Source organism: Vidua chalybeata, chromosome 10 (assembly GCF_026979565.1).
Source record: "Vidua chalybeata isolate OUT-0048 chromosome 10, bVidCha1 merged haplotype, whole genome shotgun sequence".
Lineage (NCBI taxonomy): Eukaryota > Metazoa > Chordata > Aves > Passeriformes > Viduidae > Vidua > Vidua chalybeata.
In genome coordinates this window covers 24,767,356-24,794,092 of record NC_071539.1, presented here as the reverse complement: position 1 = coordinate 24,794,092, position 26,737 = coordinate 24,767,356, and the positions used below count along the sequence as shown (strand labels likewise).

The 26,737-nt window shown below is 42.1% G+C and overlaps 1 protein-coding gene across 6 annotated transcripts in view; it reads right to left on the bottom strand.

Annotated features, from left to right (window-relative positions):
- LOC128793205 (glypican-5-like) overlaps positions 1–26,737 on the bottom strand; it is a 434,089-nt gene that overhangs the window by 321,781 nt on the left and 85,571 nt on the right. For all 6 annotated transcript variants that reach the window (XM_053952307.1, XM_053952309.1, XM_053952306.1 and 3 more), the window contains exon 2: positions 15,547–15,708. In XM_053952307.1, coding sequence (XP_053808282.1) covers positions 15,547–15,655 — 109 coding nt within the window. In that variant the 5' untranslated portion in view covers positions 15,656–15,708. The remainder of the gene's footprint in view (positions 1–15,546; positions 15,709–26,737) is intronic.

Below are 26,737 nucleotides of genomic sequence, written 5' to 3'. Positions count from 1 at the left end.
TCTGTTCTCTCAGGCATGGACATGTAAAGACAATGCATTCTGTCAGCAGCTCTTGCTGGGCCTGGGTGCAGACATGTGGGGCTGCTCCCCAGCACTTCCCACAGGGAAAGTGCCTGGATACCACACTAACACAGGGACTGCCTCCTCATCCTCTCCTCCTCTAGCAGCCTTACCCACTGCAAGTGCACCCAAAGTCCTCAGAACTCTGAGGTACTGGATAACGTGGCTGGTTTTGTTATTTTAAGCAATGCAGATGGGTATATTCACGTTTGACTGTGCTTCCATCCTGTCAGGCCTGTAATCTTACCACACAAATTTCTAAGCAACATGCAGTGCCAGAACAGCTCCATTCTGATTCCTGCTTAAACAGGACTTTGTGCTGCACCACCAAACCCAGCACGTGGCCTGGTGGTATTTGATGTGACAGCAGTCCCAAAAGGTGTCACAGTGTGTGAGGGGAAGGGTGGGTGGGCTGGAAGCCTGCACTTGGCTTTTAGTATTTCGCTTTTATTAATCTTGAAATAAAAACTCACTAAAACTTGCTATAAAGCCCATCAGTCATAAAATAAGATCAAAAGCCGACCTATAGAAAAGATGTCTGCTTAAGGAAAAGACCTTGATGATGGTTTCAGAAATACAAGAAAGCACATCCTTAAATAAAGTTTATAGCCTCAAAACTGCTCTCTTCAAGCAGATTATAAAATTAGATAAAACTATCTATTGCCTTGAGTGATGACAGGAAAATGAACGTTTCTTCCTCTACAAAACCAGGAATCTTCAGATAAGATTTGTCTCTGCCATCACAAGATAAATCACCGTGGGTCTCATGCTGCTGTAATTTACAGCAGTTACACCTGGTGTAACTCGAAAGCCTTCACTCAAGTTATTCCACCTGCAAAGAGCCACGAGGAGAATCAGTTTTCTGATACAGAGAGATAACTTAAAGATCTTTCAAACTTTCATTAGTTCTTTGCATTTTCCTTGAAGCTGTACCATCCCCAGCCTTGTTTTATCTTTGTTACTCATCAGCACATTATTTCTAAGCCTACAGTGGGTAGATGTGCAGGTACGGATTTCTTTTTATACAGCTTTTTCTACATGTCTTATTCGTCCTTGAATTTTTGGGTATTCCTTTCTGCAAAAGTAAAATCATTGCTGAGGCTAGTTTTGCTGCTCAGACCTAATGAACATACTTGGGAAAAAGAAAGGGAGGGAGAGAGGAAGTTTGGTGAACACTTGGAAAAAAAAAGAGATTACAAACCTCATAGCCCATTAGAAAACAACTAGATTACAATGCAAAAAATTACAACAAATTCTGATTCAGACCACTGAAATGACACTTCCTGTTCTCCAACTGAAGCGTCCCTGACTCATTAAAAAGCTCCCCTCCACTCTGAAGTTAACTGTGCACTCAGAAGGAAGGACAGCTCATGCTATCAAATGCCACATGCACGTGGTTAAGGCACGCAAGAAAGAGCACAACTGACTCGCCGGATCCACGCCACACAGGAGCTCCCTACAGCAGGACGGACTGAAATGAGGGGACTTTTCCTCCCCTTAAACCAACGCCCCCAGCTCCAGACTCATCTGCAGCAGAAGAAAGCTGCTTGGCAGGATGAGAGGGATGTCAGGTGTCCTACTGCACAACAGCCACAGGTGCCCCAGAACAGATTTGGTATGGAACAGTAACAGCTCTGCTGGAAGGAAGGCAGGCTGAGGCTATTGGAAAACAAAAGGTTAACAGGGAAGGATGGCTTCTGTTATGACATTATTTGCTGCTTTGGCCACAGAAATTCTTCAGCCACAGAAATCTGAAGGTCTCAGAAAAGCAGTCCATTTTCCTTCCTCACTGTATTAGTGAAACAAAATATCTCTGCTTTGTTTGAACCCTAACCTTCTCTCGAACCCTTTGCAGAAGTTACTCTGCACATTTGAATATCAAAGCATTGGTCTTCTTTCTCCATCTTTTCTAAATTCTGCCAGCACATACAGAAGCAGCCAGAGTGAGGTAGGTGTGATAAACAGTCTCAAAATCTGGAGGGGGGCGGTGGTGAAACAGTATTTTTGCTGCTACATTTAGCATGTAAGCTAAAACATTAGGAGGTCATATGAGTAATTTTGTTTTCAGTGAAAATTAACTGCAATGGGGTTTGGTTCTTTATACATTTACTTCCTCTGCAGGACTAAATCTCCATAAATTGTATTATTAAATCCAAATAAAAAATAGCATGTGCCTACCTGACCTTGCATATGTATATATCAGTACTTTACCTTTTTTGTATCTCATATGTTCTTTTGGCACTTCCTGACTTTCTCCTGTCCCCCAGCAGGACCCAATGAATGATCCTTCTCTCAGGAATCCATTTTTGCAGGTTTCAGTAATGAGTTCAAGCTGGCTCCTACCCATTGCAGTTCACTCATTTGCCACTTAACAATATATTCCATGGCACATCCCAATAAAATAATCTTCACTGGGGAAACAGAACCCTTCCCTTTTCTTTGGCATCATAATTGAAAAGCTTTAGTTTCACTCTATCCTCAGAGCCAGGGCCCAAGCTCAATTAAATCAGTGCAAAGATTATCAGGGTTTTTAACAGCTTTTGGACCACAGCCAAGGTGAATGCTATGTTCTGTTTTGTAAAGACTTCATACATTTAAATCAGAGAAGGCTTTCTCATTCCTGTGTTTGCAGGTAAAAAACAATATTCATCTTGGTAAGAGCTACTTCATCACTCACTGGTACTATATCCACCTAGTATCTGCCAGCACCACTCAGGAGCTTCATGCTCAGGGACAGAACCTGCATGCCTGAAAGCTCTCACCTTCGTGAGAATCATAAATATCGGTCACTGCTACATAAATCCTTACAGTGACTCCAGGACAGCAGTAGCTTCAGCAGGAACTTCTCAAGGAAACACTTCTGAATCACTAAAATTCTCTTTACTCCCAGCACACAGATACACTCTTTCATTATTCCCAAGGGTACTGAAATTAGTTACATATTCATAAGTAATCCAAAACAATCAACAGAATAGCAGTCTGGGTCAAAAGGATTCACCCTCCTGCAGGTGGTCTGCTGCTTCCTTTATTTCACTTTTTTTTTTGCTAGTGCCCCCAGTATGCTAACTTTTTTGGCAATAAATTTGGTGGCTTTCACATTTTCTGACCATTTTTTCCCAGCTGACTATACCTGAAGAAGTTAGTATTTCTGGAGCGTGAAGTTTAAAGCATTAAAAAAATTAAAACTATTCCTTAAATTTAGATTTTTGTATTTGTACCTTTAGACCTACTCCCCATTCTGTGTGCCATTATTTTGTCTACAGTGTTCCAGCATTTTATACCTCATGTTTACAACTACCACGCACTCCTTTTCTGCCAAGTTTAGTGAAGAAGGATGCAATGTGCTACAGGAGGTGAGTCCTGCCAAACCCCAACAGCCTCTTTTCACCCCATTCGTTCTGCAGAAGGAAGTGCCTCAGATTTAGCAGTCTGTAAGAGCATTTCAGAGACCCACACATCTCTGTGCTTTTAAAATATAAACATTTCTCAGATTTAATGCTAACTGCACACCTATATGACTGGCATCTGGATCATTTCCTGCTGAGTCAGATGCAAGAATAGCCCTGATTTTTGACTTCTAGTCCACAGGAAAAAATAAAAAAAAACAGCTCTTTGCCACATGCCAGAACTTTTCCTTGGAGCAATCTGCATGGGTAGAAACAGAAGGAAGGTATTCTAGAGGGATTAGGCCATATTTTCTGTTATGACTTTCACACAACCACCTGGCCCAAAACTACTAAGAGAGAAAAGGAAGATATAACACATGAGGAAGTGATTAAATGCATGTAGAAAAGACATTCTAGCTTAGATAACTGCTTTCTGTCTGCTTGTCAGCTGTTATTTCTCAGAATGCTATTTATCCACCCAAAATTATTGCCTACCCAGCTGTATGAGCACTGTTGGGTGGAACAGGACCCTGCAACTGGGCTGGAGCAAGCTAAGCCTGGTCATGGAGAGAAGGAATGAGGAGAGGTTCCCAGAGCAGTGACTTCTACAAAAGATGCCAGTGGGCCACAGGGCTTCAAACATTTCAGCAATCTCTGGTCATGTACAGAAAATGCAGATACTACAAAGAAGTCTTCTCAGAACACGGCTAAAAGGGGCAAAAAGAAATCTAAAAGCTTCCACATGTGCATCTCTGGTAGCAGAGACACACAATGGATTGTTATAAAAAGCCTCTATTCCTGTCCATAGCCTCTGTTTACAATAAATGCTCTGAAACCCAACAAAAGCAATAACAGAAAGGGTAAAGAAATTATTATATCCCCTACAGATATACCTCTTTCCCACAGCAATCTAAGGAAGGTTAAAGGAAGCTCTCACAAGCATTTGACAGCACCAATCAGAAAAAAAGTTACACAACAGCAAAACAGTCATGGCAAAAAGGGTAAGAACTATTAAAGGTCTTCTTAAGAATCCATGAAGGTTTGCATCAATACTTACCTTCCAAATGTAAACATCTGCAGAGATTCCAAATTTAGCATGGTACAAAGACAAAAGTCTCAATACAGGAAAATTAAGAGCGCCAATCTCAAGCCTTTCTCTCTCCAATTAAAAGATTCAGAGCAGATGAAGCAGGACAAAGCTGTGGCATCCTCTCACATCTGAGAAAAACCACCCTTTAATTGTTATGAATAGACCTGTAAGACTGAGGGAAGAATCTGGGAGTATGCAGGGAATACATGACCCATGAATTCCCTACTTCCAAGTCCTACTCTTACACTGCTTTCACTCAGATTCACACCAAAGCCCAGAGCTCCTCCACACCAAGGCTGAAGAACAGGGGAAGGGTCAATGGGAAGCTGCTAATCCATTCCCCACTGAAATGGAAAGGAAATAATGCAGCACATTTTATTTATAACACAAATCCAATCCATTCCCCACTGAAATGGATAGGAAATAACGCAGCACATTTTATTTATAACACAAATCTTCCTAATCCCCAAATCTAAGATATCTGAGTGTAGAGAAAATGTCTTTAGCTTTTTGTCAGGTTGGTGACAATTAAGAGATTCAGTACTTCATTAAGGAAACCCCAACTCTCAGGAAAATAGCAAAAAAAAGGCACAATCCAATAGCTGCTTCCAGAATATTTACACTCCATCTGCACAACCCAAAGTGGAGGAATGCAATCCAAGCAGATGTCCATGAAAAAGGCACAGGACCAGGAATCCACATTAACTTCCAATCTGGTATGTTGCCTGTAATTTCACAGATATTTCTGAGGACAGATGAAAAGCCACGTCCATTAAAAATCATATGGCAGAGTCAGTTTTAGTGAGACTTGTGTTCACATACCATGGATGTGAGCAGACACCTCTACATGGCTGTAGCACAGCAGCTACTTTGATATATTGGCATTTCCTTAAAAATGCCACTCACCCCACACTGGTGCACACCGGGCTGGTCCAAGTGCTGCTCCCCTTGCCATGAGGCAATCGCACAATCACCAAAAAAAAAAAAAAAAAAAAAAAAAAAATCACAATACAAAGGATACAATCACAAAAAAAACACACCAGCAGGATTAGCTTCCTTACCTCCTAAGTCTGCTACAAGTCTAAAAACTTTTGAACATGTGTTGTCTGAAGTAAACACACGAATAAGCTCATTTAAAATCAATCATCTCTTTTTAAACTGAAGTATCTTCCAAGCCTACCAACCCCAAAGCTCTCAGCTGACGGGTGACCAGGAAGCCATGACACTCCAGAATATCAAGAAAATTGTGAACTAAGCTCAAACGTGAATTCTGAAATCTGATCTAAAAATCCCAACACAACTCAGAACGCTCTCTCTTACACTGAAAAACACGACCCTGTTGCTTTTACACACCCTCCATCTCTCTCTGCTCCTGTCTCTTGTGTTACAGGAACTGTGATCTTCCCAGGACTGTCACAGTGACTTACGGCTTTATATGCAGCCCCAGCCCATAAATCAAATACCCCACAACAGCAACGAGTCACTTGCTGTCAATAACTGTGTCAAAAGAAAACTTTATTCTCTTTTTTTTACAACTAGACACACCTAACAGTTTAGGCCAGTAATGCATTTTGTTACACAGCATTACTAAAAGGCACACATTCAAATTACTCTAAAAGCAGAAACAGATTACATCTGCATAACAGATTCATGAATTTGGCTGAAAACCCCAAAATAATCTAAGTTATTCTACCTTTGCCTTCTAAACCAAGGCAAAAAAAAAAAAAAAAACAAAACAAAAAAAAAAAAAAAAAAACAAAACAAAAAAAAACAAAAACAAAAAAAAAACCAAAAAAAAAAAACCCAATTGTAGTGTATATGTAACCTAAAAAAACTTTATTTTCTGAGTACAGTATTCATCCACTGAGTTTACAGTTGGCACACTGCAAACTGAAATGCCACCATCACTGGGGCACAGAGCTGAGACTGGCATCTATTTCTATTTCCTGTACTCCCCTGAACATACTTGCTTTGACATTTTGCTCTCCTAACCTTGTAGTCCCAGTAATTTTCTTTTTAAGTCTGAAAATGCAATGGTGAAAATGAAGAACTTCCAGTAAATTAGTCCTTTCACACCCAGCTATCTGTAAGGGTTTTACTCATATTTTTATTGAACTGCCCAACATTTACAATATTGCAGTACCAATACTCTTGCTCAAAAAGCAGCTACAATTTTGTATCCAGAAATGGCCTAAGAAAATGCCTCTCCTGTTTTCAAATTCACAAGAAAAGAGCTAATAAAACAACGAAAGGAATTTTTAACAACTGATCATCTTTGGGAGAGAAGGATGCGTAATAAAAAGCTGAATTTTCCTTTAAATCCCCCTAAACTGACAGTCAGTGGTCTTTTAATTCCAAAAACCACTTTGGAAGAAAAGTGAAAAACAAAAAATAAATCCTTTGTGCAGGATCTTCATATACTTATGCTCTTATTCAGAAATTTGTCAGAACACATCCTTTCTCACGTCTTCACCCACCTCCTTCTCAAAATGTGAGCCTGACTTTGGCACGCAAGAACTTGAGACTTGATTGCAGGGGGAACAACTGAATTTCAGAAGATTTCCTGAAGCACTGCCACAGCCAGCAGCAGAGTCACTGGGCTGAGGGACTGGATGAAGTCAGACTGGGTAGTCTGGATGGGAATTTCCTGATGGAAACACCATGTGAGAACAAAAGGGAAATAAAGGGAGAAAACCACCCACCTTCTAGAGCACTAAAAGGAGACAACAGAAATGTCACAACATGGTTGTGAACAAAGTGTGCAGCTCCAGAAGAAAGGACACTAAAGGAGATACCAGGTAGCCAAGCCCTCAGATTCATTTGCTCACTTTGCTTTTGCAGGCTTTTTGGTCTTGTTTTTGTTTTTTGTTGTTTTTTTTTTTTTTTTTTGTAATGAATGAACACTTTTCTCCAGCCATCTTTGTGTTTTCTATCTCACCTAACATCTCATTAGCTTGTTGGGTTAAGTTCCACCATGTTTTTCTACTCTGAAAATACAGTCAACAGCCTGACAAAGTACTGGGGAGAACAAAGAGGAAGAAAAAGACAAATACAAACAGCAACAGGTGAAACATGGACAGGGTTAGAAGATAACCAAATACATGACCCCATGATATGTATGTGTGTATTCATTAGATTTCTACCCACATTGCCTGAAAACCAGTCATAAATAGATGATGAAGAGACTGTCCCTGCCCCAAATTGCTGACATTCTAGGCATCAAATGGCAGCCACAACCAGACAAGCTCAGGAAGAAATTTTACACGATGATTATCAAGGTTAAATGGATGATATCTTATCTGGATGATTTGCTGTTTCCTTTTAAATGTATTTAATGTTTATTTCTCTCACCACCTCACATGGAATCATCCTATCCTTTCAAAGCCTCAGGCTGAACAGTTCCATAAGATCTGTATTTAATAAATTGCATGTTACAAAGATATCTAAACTGTACAGCACTTTTGCTTAGCAGTGAAAGCACTGCAATCCCGGTTAGCAGCCAAAAACTTCAACACTGATAAGTATATAATGATTTCCAGTGTCAGCTTCTGGGAATATTCTCCAGTTATCCCCAAGCACAGCTCTGCACATGCACTCCTCAGGAGGAACTGCACCATTTCACAAAGCAAACCTGCACACAGCAACTCCTGTAACAGTGAGCTGCTCACAGTGCTGGCCACTGCCAAGAGCTGGTTGCCACTGGATTAAAGATCTTTTCAGTGTAGTAGGTAAGACTCAATGGAGGGTTTTCCTGTGTTTAAGGAGAAATCCACTACTAACAATACAGTCACTAGCTGTAGTTAGCCTATAAAGACTTATGTGGACGTGATCATTACTGAATTTGGTTTGCAGGACAGTGATTTCCATTCTACAGCTAGAATTAAGCATCCTTCCTAGGTTTTCATTTATTTTTCCACTTGATTTGAAAGCATAAAATCATCAGAATTTTCTTATTTCTTCCATTATTCCTCTGATTTCTCCCTGTTTTCTTTTAAAAACTTGTGATTTCTTCTTCCTAACAAGCTGCCCAAATGACAAGCAGCAGCCAAGGGATACATTAATACAATCAGAAACACACAGGAATTACCAAGATCAACAGGTAGTTACATTGCAGAGGAGTTAAGAGATGCTGATAAAACACCAGCATCACAGGTGGATAAATCCTGGCTGTGAAGGCACAGAGAATCTTTACAGCTCACACATCTCTAACGTGAAAGGGAACACAGGAAAAGCCCAAACTGTTCCCATCTGAATTTTTATACTGGGAGAAAATGCTGGAATTACTGGCCTGTGACAGTACCTGACATTTAGATCACAGGTGACCAGCAGCATAGGTTACAGTGGAAAATACAGGAAAAAAGGTGTATTGTAGATGCAGGAGGGGAGCACTATTAAGGAAACATTGAATGGGATCAGTAGTTTGATTAGGGAAATTATCTTTTCAGTACAATTGAAATAACCTTGAAAAAACAGTGAAAACTATAAAACCCCATCAGATAGTTGTTTTTTGCAATGTACCCTATGGAAAATGAAACGTTATGGAAAGAATCTAGAGGAACACAGTCTTAGAGGACATGAGAGGCTGGAATTAACTTCTGCACAAGCTTATTTTGTGTTTAATAGGCACTACAGGAAAATTTTAAAGGTGACTTCATTTGGGGGTTTTCCCCATTTAATTTTCATCTTGTACGTAGAAATAAAGTAAATTTCTTAAACTATTCATGGATCGTAGATCACACTGATTTCAATTTCTACAAAAAATGGAACAATACAAGATACCAAGTAAGAAACATATTAATTCTTTCAGTAATGTACAGCATGAAAGCATCAATCTGAATCTAGAATCCTGACAAAAATGTACACACAACTTTTGAAAAGGTATTATTCCAAAGCATCACAGGTAGTCTTTCAGCCAAAAAAAAAATACCACCTCACACCATTCAGAAAGTTTAGAGGCAGAACACATGAGCTGCACAGCGAGTTCAATAATCTCCATTTACAATGTAATGTTAATATTTACTCACAGTCCCTGGCCCCCACCAAGATTTTCTTTTAATTTTGCACATTCAGACGATGAAAGGTGAGAGCATTAGGGAACAGCACATTGCAAACGTTTTATTTTGCTGAGAGGAGGACAATTGCAGGAAGATTTTAACATCTCCCTTCCACCACCCCACATACAAAGACTGAAATCTTAGCAAAGCCATGGATCTAAAACCATACATGGCATATAGAAGATAAAATCTTATAGGCAATAATATATTTGTAATGGTAAAATTTCAGGATCAATGGACACAGTGGAGCAAGTAGGCAGTTGTGTTTCAAGCAGGAGAATTGAAGTACAATTAAACAGCATCAGCACACAGTCAACATTGCCAATTCTGTTGTGGCAACCGAAAGATAACCTGGGGAGAAGGGAATTAAGGGACAGTGAGCCCAACAATGGATAATTACACCACTGGATAATTTGTACATGTTAGCCTAGACTTGGCAAGCTCTGGAATTATCAGTCTCCAGGGTAAGAGGGAAGCATGTTTATATTTCTAATACATTTCCCTTTTCATTTACTGCCCATGCCCTCACTTAGGGCAAAGCTGCCCAACCATGCCAAGATCAAAGACAAAAGGATCATCTCTCAGTCCTGCAGCAAACACCTCAGGAGACTACAGAAAACAAAACTCCTTCCCCTCAGAGGTCTCTAGAAATCTAGAAAATACTTTTTTAGAGGGATCTTATGGCATATGATGTTCCACTTCAGGAAACACGTCTTCCCTTCCCTGTCCCTCCCTGTATCTGCCTGCAGCACCAATACACCCACACTGAGGTACTTCCCACAGGTGCCTGAAGTCTGTAGACAAAGAGCTGCATTTCCACTTCAACAAGGACCAGCAAGCAGCTGAGCGAAGGCCGGCTTTGTCGCTGGGATGAACACAGGCTTCTGCACCTATAGCCCCAAAGGCAGCCAGCAAGCTGGGAAGGAATATTCCACAGCAGGCAGCCACAGCAGGCAGCTCGCAGCTGGGAAGGAATATTCCAGCCTTGGATGCATGCACAGCCCCTGCTCTCACTCCTGCCCTGGAACAGGAGGGGGACACAAACACTCCAGTGGAGCCACTCCCTCTGGTGGAAATCATGGTTTGCCTGGAGCCAAAACCAAATCCTGCATCCTGGCCTGCTGGAGTTCTGGATGCTGAGAATTTTGGACTTTCTGTGCTGACAGGCACTGGACCCCCAAGAGAACACTGCATTTGACCTGAGGCCTTGGAGAAGGCTTCCAGAATGGAATGATTGCACTGGGATTGTGGGTGTGGACTTTGAATAGAAGCGTGTAATATCACAGGGTGGAAAATTTAAGAGTTTGGGGTTTTAGAATATAGTAATATATATGGTGCAAGATGGAGGTTTTAGGGCAGAGACTGGTCCTTCTTCTTCACCTTCTTGTCCATGGGTTCAGGTGGTATTTTGTAATTGGACATGTTGTGCCTTGCTAATGAAAGACTGCAGAACTCACTGCTGTGAGACTGTAACTTTCAGCTCAAGGGTCAGCACAGTACAACACAAGTGGGAAGGGGTGGGGAACAACTTGTCTGAGTAAATGACCAAGCAGTACAGGACTACAAAAACCTATTTAGAAAACAACACTTTTCTGTAATCCAGCAGTAAATAACAGGAACCAGAAGCACTGCTGGTGAGCTTTGGCAGGTTTCTGCTGGTGATGGTTGGCTTTTTTTTTTTAAATAGCTCATTGATTTTGGACTGCATCCATCTCCAGCATTGTGGCTACACTTCATGTAGTAATTTACTTCAAACCAGAGTGCACTTCTACAGCCAAGTCTTTGTTTTGTCACTGCACTTCAACACCATTAACCACACAGCCCTATTTAAAGCTGATAGTCCTAAATTCAGTAAAAGTAAGTATCAGCAACACTGCAACAGAGCCAAATGAAAACCAAAAATGTTTTTGACTCCACACAGTCCTGAGTGCAGTGTGGTGTAATATTCCTTTCTGGGAGAGTTCAGACCAGTTGATTAATGGGCCCACTGGTGTCGTCCATCCCAAGATCCCCTGAAACCATCCAGTCATCCCCATTCCCCATGGAGGCTTTCAGAGGAAAATCTTTGTGCTTAAGGACTTTATAGATAAACAAGGCATTAACTTTGAGGCATTTTATTGACAACCGGAAGTCCTGAACTCCACGCCTGCTACAACAAGCTTCCCTTTCCATCATTCTTGCCCTTCCCAAGTTGCCTGCTTCGATCAGATGGCAACAGGGCAAACCAATGTGCATGCACTGCAATGCCAGGGCAACTGCAGCTATTAGAAACTGCAGCAAGGTGCTTTCCTAACCAGCATCTTCCCATTCCATAGAAAGCAGAAGGTGAGCACAGCTTTCCAAACCCTGTGGATTAGGAGTGAGAAGAACAGAGCTCCAAAACACATCTTCCCTCCTATAGCTGGGAGAACACTGGAACAGGTCCCAGCACCTGACCCTCAAGGTCAAATGAATGTTATTTCAGAAAAGCAAGACAAAATCGTATTTTATGAACAACAAGCTTTGTTCACAGAAGCTTTCTCTTCAGAGGCTAAGTGAACAATTCCTATTGCCTACTGTAAAAACAAGTGCAGAGAACAGGAAATCTTTTAAACTGTTGAGCTTGAAGTTTTTCACCATATCTCTGACAGCTACTAATGTGGTGACTGAAGAGTGATGTAGGTATCTTGTTCTGCCTCTGTGCAGGGACCATCAACAGAACAAATAAATTATTAGTGTTTGGATTCTCATTACCACAAATTAGCCACAGCATATGATGACAGGAGCAGAGCCAAGCTGTCTGTGGGTCTTTATGTGGCACCTGTTAGTTCTCCATAAAGGACACAGAAAAGGGAGGCCAGGTTCTCTCTGCTGTCTGACCACAACAAAGCTTTCCTGTCAGACTATCCATACCTCTTCTGACAGCAACTTTCAGCCTGCACACCCACGCTGCTCCTAATCCACTAACAATGAAGCAGTTGCCACACTTGAAAGTGTCCCCAGAGAGTGCAGGGACTGCATGAGGAAATTGGGGCAGGGACGGAAGACTCTGCCAAATAACAGGTACCATCACCACAAAGACATCCATCTAAAACAATACATTTGCTTACATGCAAGCCTAAAATAACCACTGCAACAAAGAAAACAGTAAGTTCAGAAGAGAATCTTCGGGTTACCAAAGGGGAAATGAGATACAAAATGAAAGTGTCCTGTTTCATCATTCATTTAAAGCATTCTGCTGGGCATTTCAGGCTGTAGCCACAGGAGCAAAGACAGGCAGGCACATCTTTGGGTGGGACCAAGTGACCTGCTCCAAAATGCATCCACAACAAAGCCAGCTGTGGAGAGCCAGAGGCTGACAGGAAGGATCACCACAACAGGTAAATTCTCCTCTCTTACACTGCTCCTATTACAGCCTGGATCACTTACTCATCTCATGCTCTTCCTCCTCCTTGCCTGTGATTCCATTTGGAGCAGTCACGCATCTGTCGAGGAGCTAAAACCACGGTTATGACCTTGAGGCTACACCATGGACCAAGAGAACATGAAGAGAAAGCAATGTGAAGAGAACATGAAGAGAAAGCAAATGCATCAGCTTTCCATGAAACCCGCCCATGGGTCCCTGCTTGCACTCAACCTGTCAGACCCCCAGATTTTGTGTCACTGTATGGTTTTGCAGGAGCTGATTCTGATGCTGTGCCTCCCAAGCAGCCAGCTGGTCCTTCCATTCCTGCCTCTGTCCTGTTTCTCATGGGGAGGGCATTTTTCACTGCAGTTCTTTCTTTCTTTGAAAGAATATAAGGGGATGATAACTTAAAAAAAAAACACAAAAAAAAAACCCACCAAAAAAAAAAAAAAAAAAAAAAAAAAAACAACTTCATCACTTTGGATGTCTCCCAAAAAATTGTCTCTTTTTCCCAATGAAATTTAACTGCCACCACGATGTTCTCAGTGATGGACTACTGAAAATCCATCTCTTATACCACAGTAATCTTGAAAATCATTTCATCAGCATTGGTGTAATATTAACAGTATTGTCTGCTTAGAGTGCATAAAAAGCAGCTTAGATTTCCTTTCCTCAGAAGCAGGCAGCAAGGCTAACTACTGCTTTGCTTTGACTAAACCAACAGTAAAATGTGTATATATAAAAGCAAATTGTGCATGAAAATTGTACAAGTAAACACCACTCCATACAAATTAATAAAGTGCTATTTGTCAGTATGTCTGAGGCAGTTCTCCCTGCTGCAAAAAACATGAAATCTAAAAAGCATCTGAAAGCTTCTAAAAATCAGGGTTTCTGATTTAAAATGTAAAATGTGCTATTGGCACACTCACTTTATCATTCAAAATAGCAACAAGTGAAAACAGACCAAAAAGACAGAGTTAATTCAATGCAAAGATCTTCTCTCTCAGTAAATGTCTCGCACAGCACCACTCTTAGCAACAGAATGTTTATCCAGCACAAGATAAAGAGATAGGCTTTTCCCTGACACCTGGGACAAAACCAAAGAACAAAAGCAGCTCCCACTGCAAGCCAGCAAAGTTACATTTTTCAAGTGTTCCCACCTAATGCAGACAGAAGGCCAGCCAGAGCAAGTCACAACAAACAACCTATTTACCTGCTTCCAGAAAATGCTTGTAAATTTAAACTGTGTGAAATGTCTAACTACTGCTTTCATTCCATCAAAAGGCTTCATCTGCAATGGACAATAAAACCTCTGGCTTGACCTAAAGGGGCTGGTAGGTTAATCTATTCTGACCTTACCTTTATTCAGTCATAATACTGAAAGATTGCTTGAATGAATAACCAGCATTTAACAATGCCAACAGGCACTCTTTCACTACAGTGCTCCTCTGAAGTGCTTCCAAGCCAATTTTTTAATGAAAGGGGATATCAAACATTTTCAAAAATTAATTGTAAAATAAACCAAAAAGCCATTTCTTACTCATGGGTAAAAAAGGAAAGATATAAAAAAAAAAAAACAAAAGCAGAAGAAATTTTTTCTCTCGCCCTTTCATGTCTCTTTCAGACTTCCACCACCACTTACTGTCAATTTTTGATAATATGGTGTCTCTTATTAACTGTCAGTCACATCTTTCATTTATGGTATTTTCACTCAAATGGGAGAAACCAGACAAAAAAAGATACTACTGATAAAACCTGCCTTCTAACAATAGATCTTAATCACCCAGGCCTCAACACTTGGTATTTTAATAACTACTGGCTTCATTTCAGAGCCCATTCCATGAGGGTGCTCAGCACTGAACACAGCAAAGCAGAGGTAAAATTAAGCACATAAATAGGCCCACAGAGGTCAGTAAGCTGGATTCACCACTCATTGACTGATTTAATCACTCAACTACCATAAGTGTAAAGTTTACAGCCTATGTTTAAATGCCCTTCTAAAGAAAAGCCTCCAGCACTCAACACTACAGAGCACAGCTCTACCCAAGCATTTTCCTCCCTGTAGCAGTACAATAACCACCTGTATGAAGGAACTAAATAGTCTGATATGTGTCTGTTAGAACAAGGTACTCTTGCATTTTGTCATGGAGCAAGAGCTGTATTCTCATTTGACACATCAGTTAGAGCACTTACTTTTCAGCATCAACAACAAAATGCATCTTCATTTAATGTTCTACACCTGTAAATGGTTTGGCAACACAAGAGAATATCAAAAAGCACAACTAGCAGGCACTAAAAAGACAGTTGAAAATGCCTTTTAAAAATCCACACTAACCCCAGAAACAAGGTCTCAGCTTAAATCTCTTCCTAATTAGATTCAGGAAGATGCTTAACATACCAGTCAAGATTAAGTGCCATCACCTTTATCCAAAAGCACAACCATCAAAGAACTGGGAAGCAAACCATAAGGCACTGACAACAGCATGTGATGCAAGAGGAATGAAAAATAAAGATATGAGCTTTTCTGTGGATTGCAGGGGATACTGTTATAAACTATTCAAAATTTCCTACCTTGAAAAGCTGTGATGTGACCAACAATCATGTACTTCAGCTCAAAGTTCAGTGCCTGGATGCTCTGAGTCCTCTCCCTTCGAACAGCTGCCTGGTAGCTTTCTTCCATCTTTTTGGTGCAACACGTTGGTGCCCTGTGTTGACAGATCTGTAAATCTGACTCTTAAAGCAAACAAGAAAAACACAAAAATTAGAAAACCCCTGAACTCACACCATAAAAGCAATGCATCTTAACGTCAGAAACACCACATTTAAAATTTTGAAACAAGGCAAAACCCACAAGGAATGACAATGTGAAACTCAGCTGTTGTCAGAAGGACACAAAGTCACAAGGTTGTCAGAAGGACACAAAATTTTGATTATTTCATTTGAGTAGCATGACAGTATCAGCTGATAAGTTATTTTACACTGTTCAGAACACTGGGCACACAAGTCACCTGAACACAGTCAGGGGCACAAAAGAATCATAGTCATGAAGATGCACCATCAAAGAGGGAATATTTCCACCACACACCTTGCACTAAAGGTATCAAAACTTGAACGTGCGATTGATAACCTTGCCTCAATCTAGGATCCAGTACTCACCCCTGGTGTGCCCCAAGGAATCACCTACTCACCTCTTACACTAGGGGAACCTTCTTTAAAAATTCCTGAGCTCCTAGGCAGCTCACAAAAAAAAAAAAAAAAAAAAAATTAAAGGCACTGCAATCACTCTCATCTTGCAACTACAGAGAAAGTTGAAAGCCGATTAAAAACTTCATTCTTGTAGAATGTTTTTATTTTTTTTTAGTCATTCCGTCTTTGTATGTGTTTCAGTAAGGAAAAACCAAGGAAGTTTCAGTAAGGAAATGTAGATTACAGAGTTGTGATGGACACACTCAGGGTCTGTTTGTTCTACACCACGGGATTTGCAGGTTCTAGAAAGGATCTGGTACAGACTGCAGGTATTTTCTGAAGCTCCACAAACACACATTTTTAGAAGGGCAGAGGGGAATCAAGAGACTGTTAAGCAAGCAAACCTAAAACCACATAAATAGCAGGGTCCAAAGAGTCACACAGCATTAAGTGTGACAGCGTGTCAGGGGCTTCCGTCCCTCCACCTCAAGGCAGAAACAGAGGTCCTGAAGGAAAGGGGGCACAGTGTCCACCTCCAGCCCATCCCTCAGGCTCTGGGAAGCACACGGCCTTTGCCAGGAACACCAGTGGCCCACAGGTGGCCAAGCTGCCCACTGCCACCCCACAACTGGCCGTATGGGCCATTTTAACTGGAGCTGGCATGTGCCCACACTGCCCCTCTCTGTGCCCAAGGGGGTCTCTGTTCTCAAGCACTGCAAACACCACTGGCAACCCCTCCCACACAGCACCAACAGGGCTGGATGAAAACCACCCCGATTCTCCAGAGAGCCACAATTCCTCCTGAGGGTTTCTCACCCAGGACACTGCAGAGAAACCAGATCAGGCCTTGGGATGGAAACATTAATGAACCATCACCTACACTGCCCCTCACCCCCTGGCCTTGCAGGATATTGCACAGCAATGCATATGTGACAGTGATCAAAAACAAGAGGATGCACTCTGAAAAATCAGTAGACACCCTCAAAGGACCAGGCTCTGCTCAGAGCCAGCTCCAGGTCACCAGCTCACTGAGACCAAACTACAGAGAGGAGCTTCAATGAATCTCCCTCACCAGGGGAAAAAATGACAACACCGAGTTAGCTAAAACATCTCATCTGACTTGAAAATGTTGCTTCCAGTTTATAGCCACTCTTATTTGAAAGTGCAGCTAACTTATGGTCAAGACCAAAGCAAAAGTCAAGAAGGTCAAGACCAAAGTAAAATATTTCAGTTCACTACGTTTTTATACAAGTTTGCAAACAAAGATCAAAGTTGTCACAGACTGAACTGAGTCAGGTATCATTTTGGAGGTGGATTTGTTCCATACATCAATCTAATCTCAAAAATGGGAAACAAGGAGCAGTGTGAAGCCCCAAACCCCACAGAAGGCCCTGCCAGGAGCAGCAGCAGGAGGGCTGTGCTCGTCACCGGCTGGGCATGCTGGTCCCAGGTTGGAATTAGCTTCTTGGACAGGCTAATTTTAACTTGGATGGGTTCCCTAATCCACTTCACCCCCTGAACACGTTTGTCCTGTCACAAGGAACTGGGGGTAAGGGAAGGATCTCTGCTCTGAGCTGGCATCAGCAAAACACCAGTGAAATTGAAACAGACACTGCAGAGCAACTTGGTCATACACAAAGAGGAGTCAGAGCAGAGGGGCTGGAAACGCCACTCAGCATCTGCAGGGCTGAGATGCTGATACCCAGAACATTTCTCCTTACAGCTCTGTTATAGATAAGCAATGTAATAGTTGGCTTTCACAATTAAGAGATCAATATTATGTAGATGTATAGTAATGTTATTGTAATATGTCATTCCATAATCCTCTTTCTCCCCCTTGCCTTAGTAGTCAAGACATTCAGAGGAGGCTGGCTGATACCAGGAAGGGCAGCATAACAACACCTGACCTCCAGTCAAGAATCTCCACCAATGGATGGCAGAGAAAGAGTTGACTAACAAAACTTTAAGAGAGACTAAGGAGATAAAAGGCAGAGCATCCATTTTGTACATAAGCCATGTGGCTAGTAGCCACAGGCCAGCGCTGTAATTTTTCCTTATTTAGTCCTCTATTGTAGTTTCTGTTAAAGTTTAATAAAAATTTAAAAAGTGAGCAGTTGTTTCCCACAGCAGCCCTCTGCAGTTTTGTTTGATGGGGCTTTGCAAAGCTCAGACCTGTATCAAGAAAGGTTTGAAATGGCAGGAGCTCCATGCTGACTCTGTGCTGGCCCTGCCTAGGAGACAACCTATGGCTACCAGAGCTGCCCCTGGCATTGCCCTCTGAACCGAGGCACATGGGAACCTGCTTCTCCTCCAGAAAGCTTCAAGGATACTGATATCTCAGCTGGAACTGATAACTCAGTACTCCTGGGCTTCCCCATACAGCTATCTCCCCTGATGAATGCTCCAGGAGCCTGAGGACTGGGATTTGTTGGTCCAGAGCCAAAATGACACAGAAGGCACTCTTAAATAGAAACAGCACTAAGCCCCTGACAGTTCAGGAGCCTGATGTAAAGCACAGAGCATTGAAGGCCCAGCAAAGAGCAAACCCCACTCTCCTCACGGGACTGTCAGGTCAGTGCTGTCATGCACACAGCCTGGCAAATTCATTCGCTCCAGTATTAGCCTCAGGGTATCACTTTTAACACAATTATAGAAACCTAAAAGGTTTCACTGCTGTACATGCCTGGGTGCCGAGATTAAATTAGAACTCATTAGTAATATCTTAATGTCTCTAATAACTCTGATACTAATTTTAGTTTATCTCATCTCTTTCATCTTGATGAAAAATACCCTCTCCAATGGGAAGAGGGGAGGAGCAGTGACAGAGGGGTGGCCGAGGGGCTGAGCCCCCCAGAGACAGAGCACCCCGTTAGCCCTGCTCAGAGCGCTGCCCACCAGGCACGGGACACAGCCCCAAGGGCAAATCCTCCCTTCTTTAAGGAAAAAATCCATTCAGTACACCAGACAGAAAGCACTGCTCCTGAAAGACAGAAGTTACCAACAGCATCATTTCAGGATTTCACCCTGCTAGTTTCCCTCTAGGACTTGCTTACCAGCTTTCCCCAAGCTGCCCCTCATTTCCTAGCTAGCAATTTGGGAGGAGCCTCTACCTCAGCCTCCCCCTTAAAGCAGATCTAATTACGCAAGAGCTTCACCCAGTCAAATTTTAAGCCCCTACAAAAATAAGCAATACCACAACGCCTCAAAACCCATTTCAGTATTTGACTACACTCATGGTAAAGTAAATTAAAAATTTCTATCTGAAGATCATTTCCCACGTTCCAACTCACATCTGTGGTTTTTCAGCATACAGCTATGTATGAAGCTGACTCCGCTTTCTCTATTTTCTCCCAAAAGGTAGCTGAAGACAGCAGTATGGCCTCCCTTAATCTTCCTACAACTGAACAAACCCAGCTCTCTATTCCCACGTGTTCCAGCCCCTGACCATGGGAGCCCCTGCTAGATTAACTTTATGCCACAGATGCAAAGCACCTGCATCCAAGGCACCTCTCTACTTTATTTTCTTATGCATTATCTTACTGACAGAGCAGAACACTTTCAACTCTACATGCTTGGGCTTCAATTCCAAAAGGTTTATAGCTTTCCTAAAACGAATTAAATTTCTGCTTCAGATCAGATGTAAGGATTACTCTGCTGATTATGTACATTATTTTTTCATTCAAGTCTTTTTCCCTTGAGTACTGATTAAAACTATAGCCTGGCTTATTTTTTAAAGTGAGAAAAAAACTACAGACTTTAAACCCTTACTGCTATTATAAAAAACAGGATAAAGTATCTTGCTCCACTTTGAAAAACAGTCACATTCAGAAATGCAGGGAAAAAAAGTACCTGAGCCTAAAGCATGTGTGTTTTGGAATGCATCAATGATCCCTACTGAAAACTAGTGTGCAACCCCAAAGCAATTAATGCATGCCAAAGGCATCACCTTCAGACACTTCCTGTCACAATTTTAAATTACTTCAGGTACTAAATGCACAGAAAACTGTGTATCCTTACCTGACATCCATCTGGCCAGCCCTATCGAAATCAGCTGTGGAGCTGATTCTGTTGTGTGTTGCTTGGAGAACTTTTTGTTTTGAATCAAAAAGTTTGGGACTTCATTTTGAGCTTTGGTACAAATAAAATCTAATACTCTGGCCATTAAAACTAGATGAATCAGTATCATTCCCAAAAAACAGGGAGGCCTCTTTAGCAAACAAAATTAACTTTTTCCAAAAGCTGAATATATATTCATTTTGTTAGCAGACCAGCTAGTTTAAAATGCTGTACACACTGTAAAAGCCATACTCTGAAACCAGAAAGCCAAATTTAATACACACTAACTGTTCTACCTGCACCAACTTTTTCAAAGACAGGCTGATTTATTTTTTTCAAACAAGCTGAGCCTCTAATTTCTACTGCAGAGAAGAGTCCTGAGCAAGCACGATCAGAGGGTGAGCTCAGTGCAATCTTTCTTATGACAGCTTTTGCCTTTGTATTTTGACAAACATTTCAACAGTATTTCCAAACAAAGCTTTCGTCCAAAACCCAAAATTTTAATGTTGTACAAATATCTTCAAAGGCTCCAAGACTGATTATGCCTTAGTAACACAGAGAAAGGTGCCAAAATACGTTGCATTGTGTCTGGCCCAGTTGAACAGGAGCCAACACTTCATCCTTCTTGAGTCTCATCTGTCTGCTGCCTCAGCTTGAGGAGAATCAGCAATTAAACACAAACTAATTCGGGGACGAGGCCAAATCAAATGAAAAAGGAGCTATTTCCAGCAAGGGCTCTCCCTGCATGACTTGGGGCATGAGCAGAACCCACACCAGCACAGCCACATCAAGGAAAGGGGATCCAGCCACTGTCGGCTGCGTCAAGTTTGGGAGGCTCTTTTTTCATGCAGCTCCTGTGCGCACCCCAGCAGTGCTAAAATCATCCCCACCTTCAAGAAACTGATGCTGTGGCCATCCTCACCTAGCAGGGAGCACAGCTCCCTGTGCACAGCCTTACACCACAGCTCAGGCCCACTGCAAACAATAGGAAGACAAGCAAAGTATCTTCAGCTCATCAACTCAACATGTGCAGAGTCAAACAGCTGCTATTTTATCTGTCAGTGTGTAAGATATGGTAGTGACTATGATTGAAGTAGTGCCAGGAATTAGCACAAAATTCAACAAGCCAGTGTACCAGCTCTGGGACATAAAATAGCAGCTAACTCAATTAACCTGTTCTGGGCTAGCAGTAAAAGCCAGGCAAGATCCAGGGAGCAGAGTCTAAGTCAAACTGAGGTGTCTTTTCTTCCTGCCTCAGGTATGCTGAAGCCAGGCCCTCCCATACACATTTTCTGACTAGGTAGAAAGAACTTTCCAATCTGTTTCTAAGTCTTTCCTCTGTTTTGTTAAAATAATCCTTTTAACAGCTTTAATATCAAGCTCACACAGACAAACAGCACATTCAACTTTATATATAAAGATTCAGCTTTAATATAAAGATCACACAGACAAACAGCACATTCAAAGGTCCCCTGAAAGCAAAAAGCTCATGAAATACCAAAGCAGGGCCCGAATTTGTCCCATCCACCTACATGCATACCTCCAGCATGAAACCTTACAAGTGCAGTTTCAAAAACACAAGTTATGAAAATTTCCTTTCCCCCACCCCTTCTTTCATGATGTATATTAACAGAGATACGTTTAATTTGATCAGTAGACTTTACATTCTCACTGTTCTTTTGAAATACACTGAAACATGACTAAGGCTATGACCAGATGCGCTATTCCAGTTGAAATAATCAAGGCTAAAAGGTAAACACATCAAGTTTTATCAAGCACAGCTTACATAACCTACTAACTTAACTACTAGTAAGTGTAGCTACTTCCAGCTTTGTCAAGTCAAACAGCTTGCATTTGCTCAAGAGTTCTTGAGTAGACATGAAAAAAAAAAAAAAAAAAAAAAAAAAGAATAAAACTCCACAAAACAGAAGAACCCCTTGATTGCACTGGAATTAAAGCTGCTCATCTAAGGGTGGTGGAAACCGGGAGTGGGACAGAAGTGGGACAGCAGGAAGCACTAGATGTCATGGCTTCAGAGAGCTGGCAGCATCAGCAAGTGCCACAGTTTGCAGGACAGCTGGAGACCATCAGGCACCAGCCCTGACCAGCATCCAGAGCAGGAGCTCTTCCAAACGTGCAGCTCTTAAGGGCAGCATCTGCACAATGAAATGTTGTTAGGCCTGCTGCTAGGTGCATTTTGCTTGAGTTTTTTTTCCTTTTCCCTCTGCTGTTTGCCTGGTTCTCACTGCTCTTGTACTCTGATTTTTGGTGTAGCTTCCAAAGCACTTCTGCCCTAGCCCATAGGTCACTGCCTGGTAGAATTTTCACCCTGACTTGTGACCCACAGAACCCGTCTTGTGCCTGGACCCAATGAGCAAAAAAAGCATCCGAGTTCCCTAAACCGAATGTCCCAGCACTCACTGGAACACACACAGGCATAAACCAGGCACTCCCTTCACCCCTCAAAGCCCTCTCCTCACCCTCCTCAGACCAGATTCCCATCTACTGATCCTCCCCTGGCCCCTCAGCTCCCCTTCTCCCTGCCTTCCTCCAGTTCTTTGCACACCTGTGGGACATCCTGGAGCAGCTGGACACATTTCCAGCCCACGGGCCACAGGTTCCCTGCAAGGAGGAGCAGCTGCTGCAGGGAGGGACCTCCTCATGTCACTCATTCTCAGTTTTCCAGGCTGTTCCTTAAAAAGTCTGGCTGTACCAGGAGGCTGAAGGCAAAGAGCTAAGAAGGCAGCTGTGGTCACTGTTCCTTGCCTTGTGCCTGTTACCAGACCTCTGGCAGGAGGAGTAGGGGATGAAACACACACGGGAATAAAAGTCGTGTAACACATCTACAAAGCACCTACAATTGGAGATTTTCCAGTGTTTTCCAGAACAGCCTGGTTGTCAGTAGGGTGTTGGAAGATGCATCTTTGGCATCAATGCCCAGCAGCCACAATGCCTCTGCTGGTAAACAGACTCCTGAAGGAACAAAGAGTGATTAACTTCCACAGTTCACTACCCTCCCTCTGGTCTTCCCCACACCAGCCCTAGCCTCAGAACCAACAAAATTTCAGTAGGCAGGCACAAAACTCACCTTGCAGAATTTCACTCCAAACTCTTAATTGAGCAGCTGAGCAGAGACTCAGCTTGGTACATGCAGGAGCAGCAAGCAAGCACTGCCTGCCATGCCCAGGGTTTGCACTTGGCCACTCCTCCAAGCCTGACACTTCTTGTGATAAGGTGGGTGATAAGTTCTTTAATGCTGACTACATTTAATAACTTCTCATGAGATATTCTCTGAATGTGGATCTATCTGGGACGCAGGCAGCGGGACACTGACTGCTGAAGAGCTTGCTAACTACACACTATATGCAAATTCAAAAGATTTACACTCTCAAGGATCCATCCTTTATTCTCCTAGAGTTGATACAAAAGCATGAAGACTGATGTACATAAAGTACATTATAAAACAACCCAGGTTGGTAGATACCAGTGGATTACAGCCAAGGGGTTTCTACATTTACAGCAATGCCAGCTCCTTCCTCCGTTTTCCTGGGACAACATATGTAACTGAATGCAGAGGTGAGAGAAAAATTACAAGAACTTACATTAATTTAGAGTCTATTGAGACTCATCTTTCATTATGTCTCATCACATTCCAAGCAGTAAATCCCATACATTTTCTCCACCAACAACAAAATAAAATCATAAACTCATACAAAATATTTTCTAGAGGAGTCTAGTAAACCTTCCTACTCCATATCATCTAAGGACAACAATGAACCAACAGCTGCATTTCTGCTCTCCAGAGGGGACAGCATTCCACTGCTACAGAACCCTGCCTTACCTGAAGAATGAGACACTGAAACCACAAGAGGTGGAAATTCTCAAGTGGAACACAGCTTACAACAAAACTGAATTGTGTTCAAATGAAAGGAGTAGGTTTTTAGCCCTGTACAGCTAGGAAAAAAAGCACCTTCTGAATGCAAATCACACAGGCTGCCTATCTAATCCTACAGGGAGGACATAAAATTCTTTATGAGAGGTGTGGGTCACCTCATTCATCTCAACTTCAAACCCTAGTGATAATTCAGACGTTAGCAACTGTTTTACCAACTTTTTAATACTAACTACTTCCTAACATGCTTTACATGCTGTGGTAAGATCCATATAAGGTTGGCAAAGCACAAAAAAATTCAAAGATATTGACAGGATCACAATAAAATGTGTTTCCTATTCCTCTTCATTTTATCTGTCAACATAAAAATCTGTAAGAAAGTCAGACTGGAAGAAGAAACAAAAGCAAAGATAAATCTAAAGGAACCAAGGGACTATTGGACATTTGGGCCACGGCCTAAGAAAGGGAAATTACAAGAACAGTATTTAAAAGGAGAGGAATAGCAACTCCTCAATACTCCCTTTCCTCCCAAAATTTGAGTACTTCTGTTTTTGCCATCTCACTTGAAAGCCACACATGAAGACAAGTGCTCAGATAACTACTTTCTCTTCTTTAAAAATACGTACTAGTCTTGCCTAAATATTAATTTTACAACCCAAGTCCTACTGTTTTCAATGAGCTTGCCCTGTAAGCCTGTAACTTCATTTTTGTGTATGACTTCAGAATGAGAAATGGCTGATTTAGATCAGTTTTCACCAGCATTTGAACATATTTCTTTAGGATCCCATTCTCACATTCATTATTTATTTTTAGGGAGAAGAAAAAGGAAAACTATAAAATCCCAGGTGAAATAACCAAGAATTTTAAGGAAAGCATCCTGCACTCTTGATACTATTTACACAAAAGGAAGAACTGAACCAAAAGTAAGCAGCTGCTTACTAGACAAGACACTCCTCACCAGGGCCAATTCCTCAACTGCATCACCCATGACACAGTAATTAATTAAAACAGGCTGCAGCAAGACTCCAGCATCACAAGGTCACTGCACCTCGTTCCCTTTCTGTGGCTCCTTATGCAGACAATGCCACTGCTGTCGCTGCTGGAATTTGTCACAAACTGCAATTTGATGCCACGAATTGGACCCACAAGCATTGGGAGGCACCCCACAGCAGGAGAGTCAGGAAAGAGCCCAGCACACGTGACAGTAACTGCAGAGGAACACTCATTCAGCATACCCATGCAGAGGAACCAGCTGACAGCCCCACAGGTCACATACAAGATACCAGGAGCCTGTTTCTGATGTCTAGGCTCAGCCTAGATTTATGCTCAGATCAATTCTCCCACTCCAGACCACGTGTGCAGGAAAAGAGGAAAGGTAAAAATATCAGAGAGCTTGGTTCAGCAGCCCCTGATGTCAATGGAGACACCCAGTGGCATCAAGTCATACAAAATACAAGGAAATACAGTCAGACACAGTGCTGTGCTGGGCTTCATGTGGGGATTGAGCAGCTTGAGACTAACACAGCTCTGTACCCAGGGAACTTTTGGTCAAACTCTTGAGTAGATCCTGGAACAGAGATCACAGCCAGGAAACCCGAGAAAATCTGCCCTTAGTAAGAAAAACTAAAATTAAGAGAAAAATGAACCTACAAAGAACTATGATTTAGAAATCTTTAATTACCTTAGAGTAACTTGCATTTGATTTCAGACAAGTGCTTGTGATTTTTAGCTGCATGCATTCAAAGAAAACCAATAGAAGGTCAAGCAGCCAAAATCCCAAACACGTCATGGAGTTGGTGACAGCATTCATGGGTCTAAAGCAGCAAGAACCCATTAGCGAAATTCATCTAACCCCCATGAAATTAATGCCACAAGAGTACTCCCCATTAAGCACATGGCAGTGCTTAGGATGGGACTGGCCTTCTCCCCTTTCTCATTTGTTTTGGCATTGCTTTGTTCTGTCTGCCTGGCCTTGGAGGATGTTCTGATTGTAGCAGGAGCAGATAAGGAACGAAGAATTGGGGAATTAACAGTCCACAATGAAATCTCACCTGAAGGGGCCATGCCCTGATTTCTGGGTACCAGTCACACCCCTAAAATGGAAAACAGCCAAGCTCACTGCACAGGACACATTCCACCAGTCTCTCCAGGACCCCAGCAGTGTGTTCAGCAGGAAAACCTGGATCTTTCTGGGATTTCTTGAGCCAGGATAATGGATTCTGAAACAGATGCTGCTTCCCAAAGGCTGAGGGGAGGCAAGAAGATATTCTGCAAGGTTTTAAGCTGAGACCACAGACAAACAACTTTCAAAACCGAGTGTGGAAACCCCTGATGGGCTCCTATGTGTAGCAATACTAAAATACACATTTGACCTTGGGCCAGTCCCTTAGGCTCCACACTTTGTTTCAGGCATGGAAAAGAGGAAGATCTCTTCCATTAGTTTGCTTAGACTAGTAAGCAATTCTTAGTGGAGAGTGCCCTCTGCTATGTGCATGTTCTTTCCTAAGACCTGCTTTTGATTTGGACCCTCTGCACCTGTTCTATAAATTAAGAAATCATGTTTCTCCCCTGACATCACTCCAACAAGGCACCTCTGCAGCACATTGAACTGATTATCCTTCCCTTCTC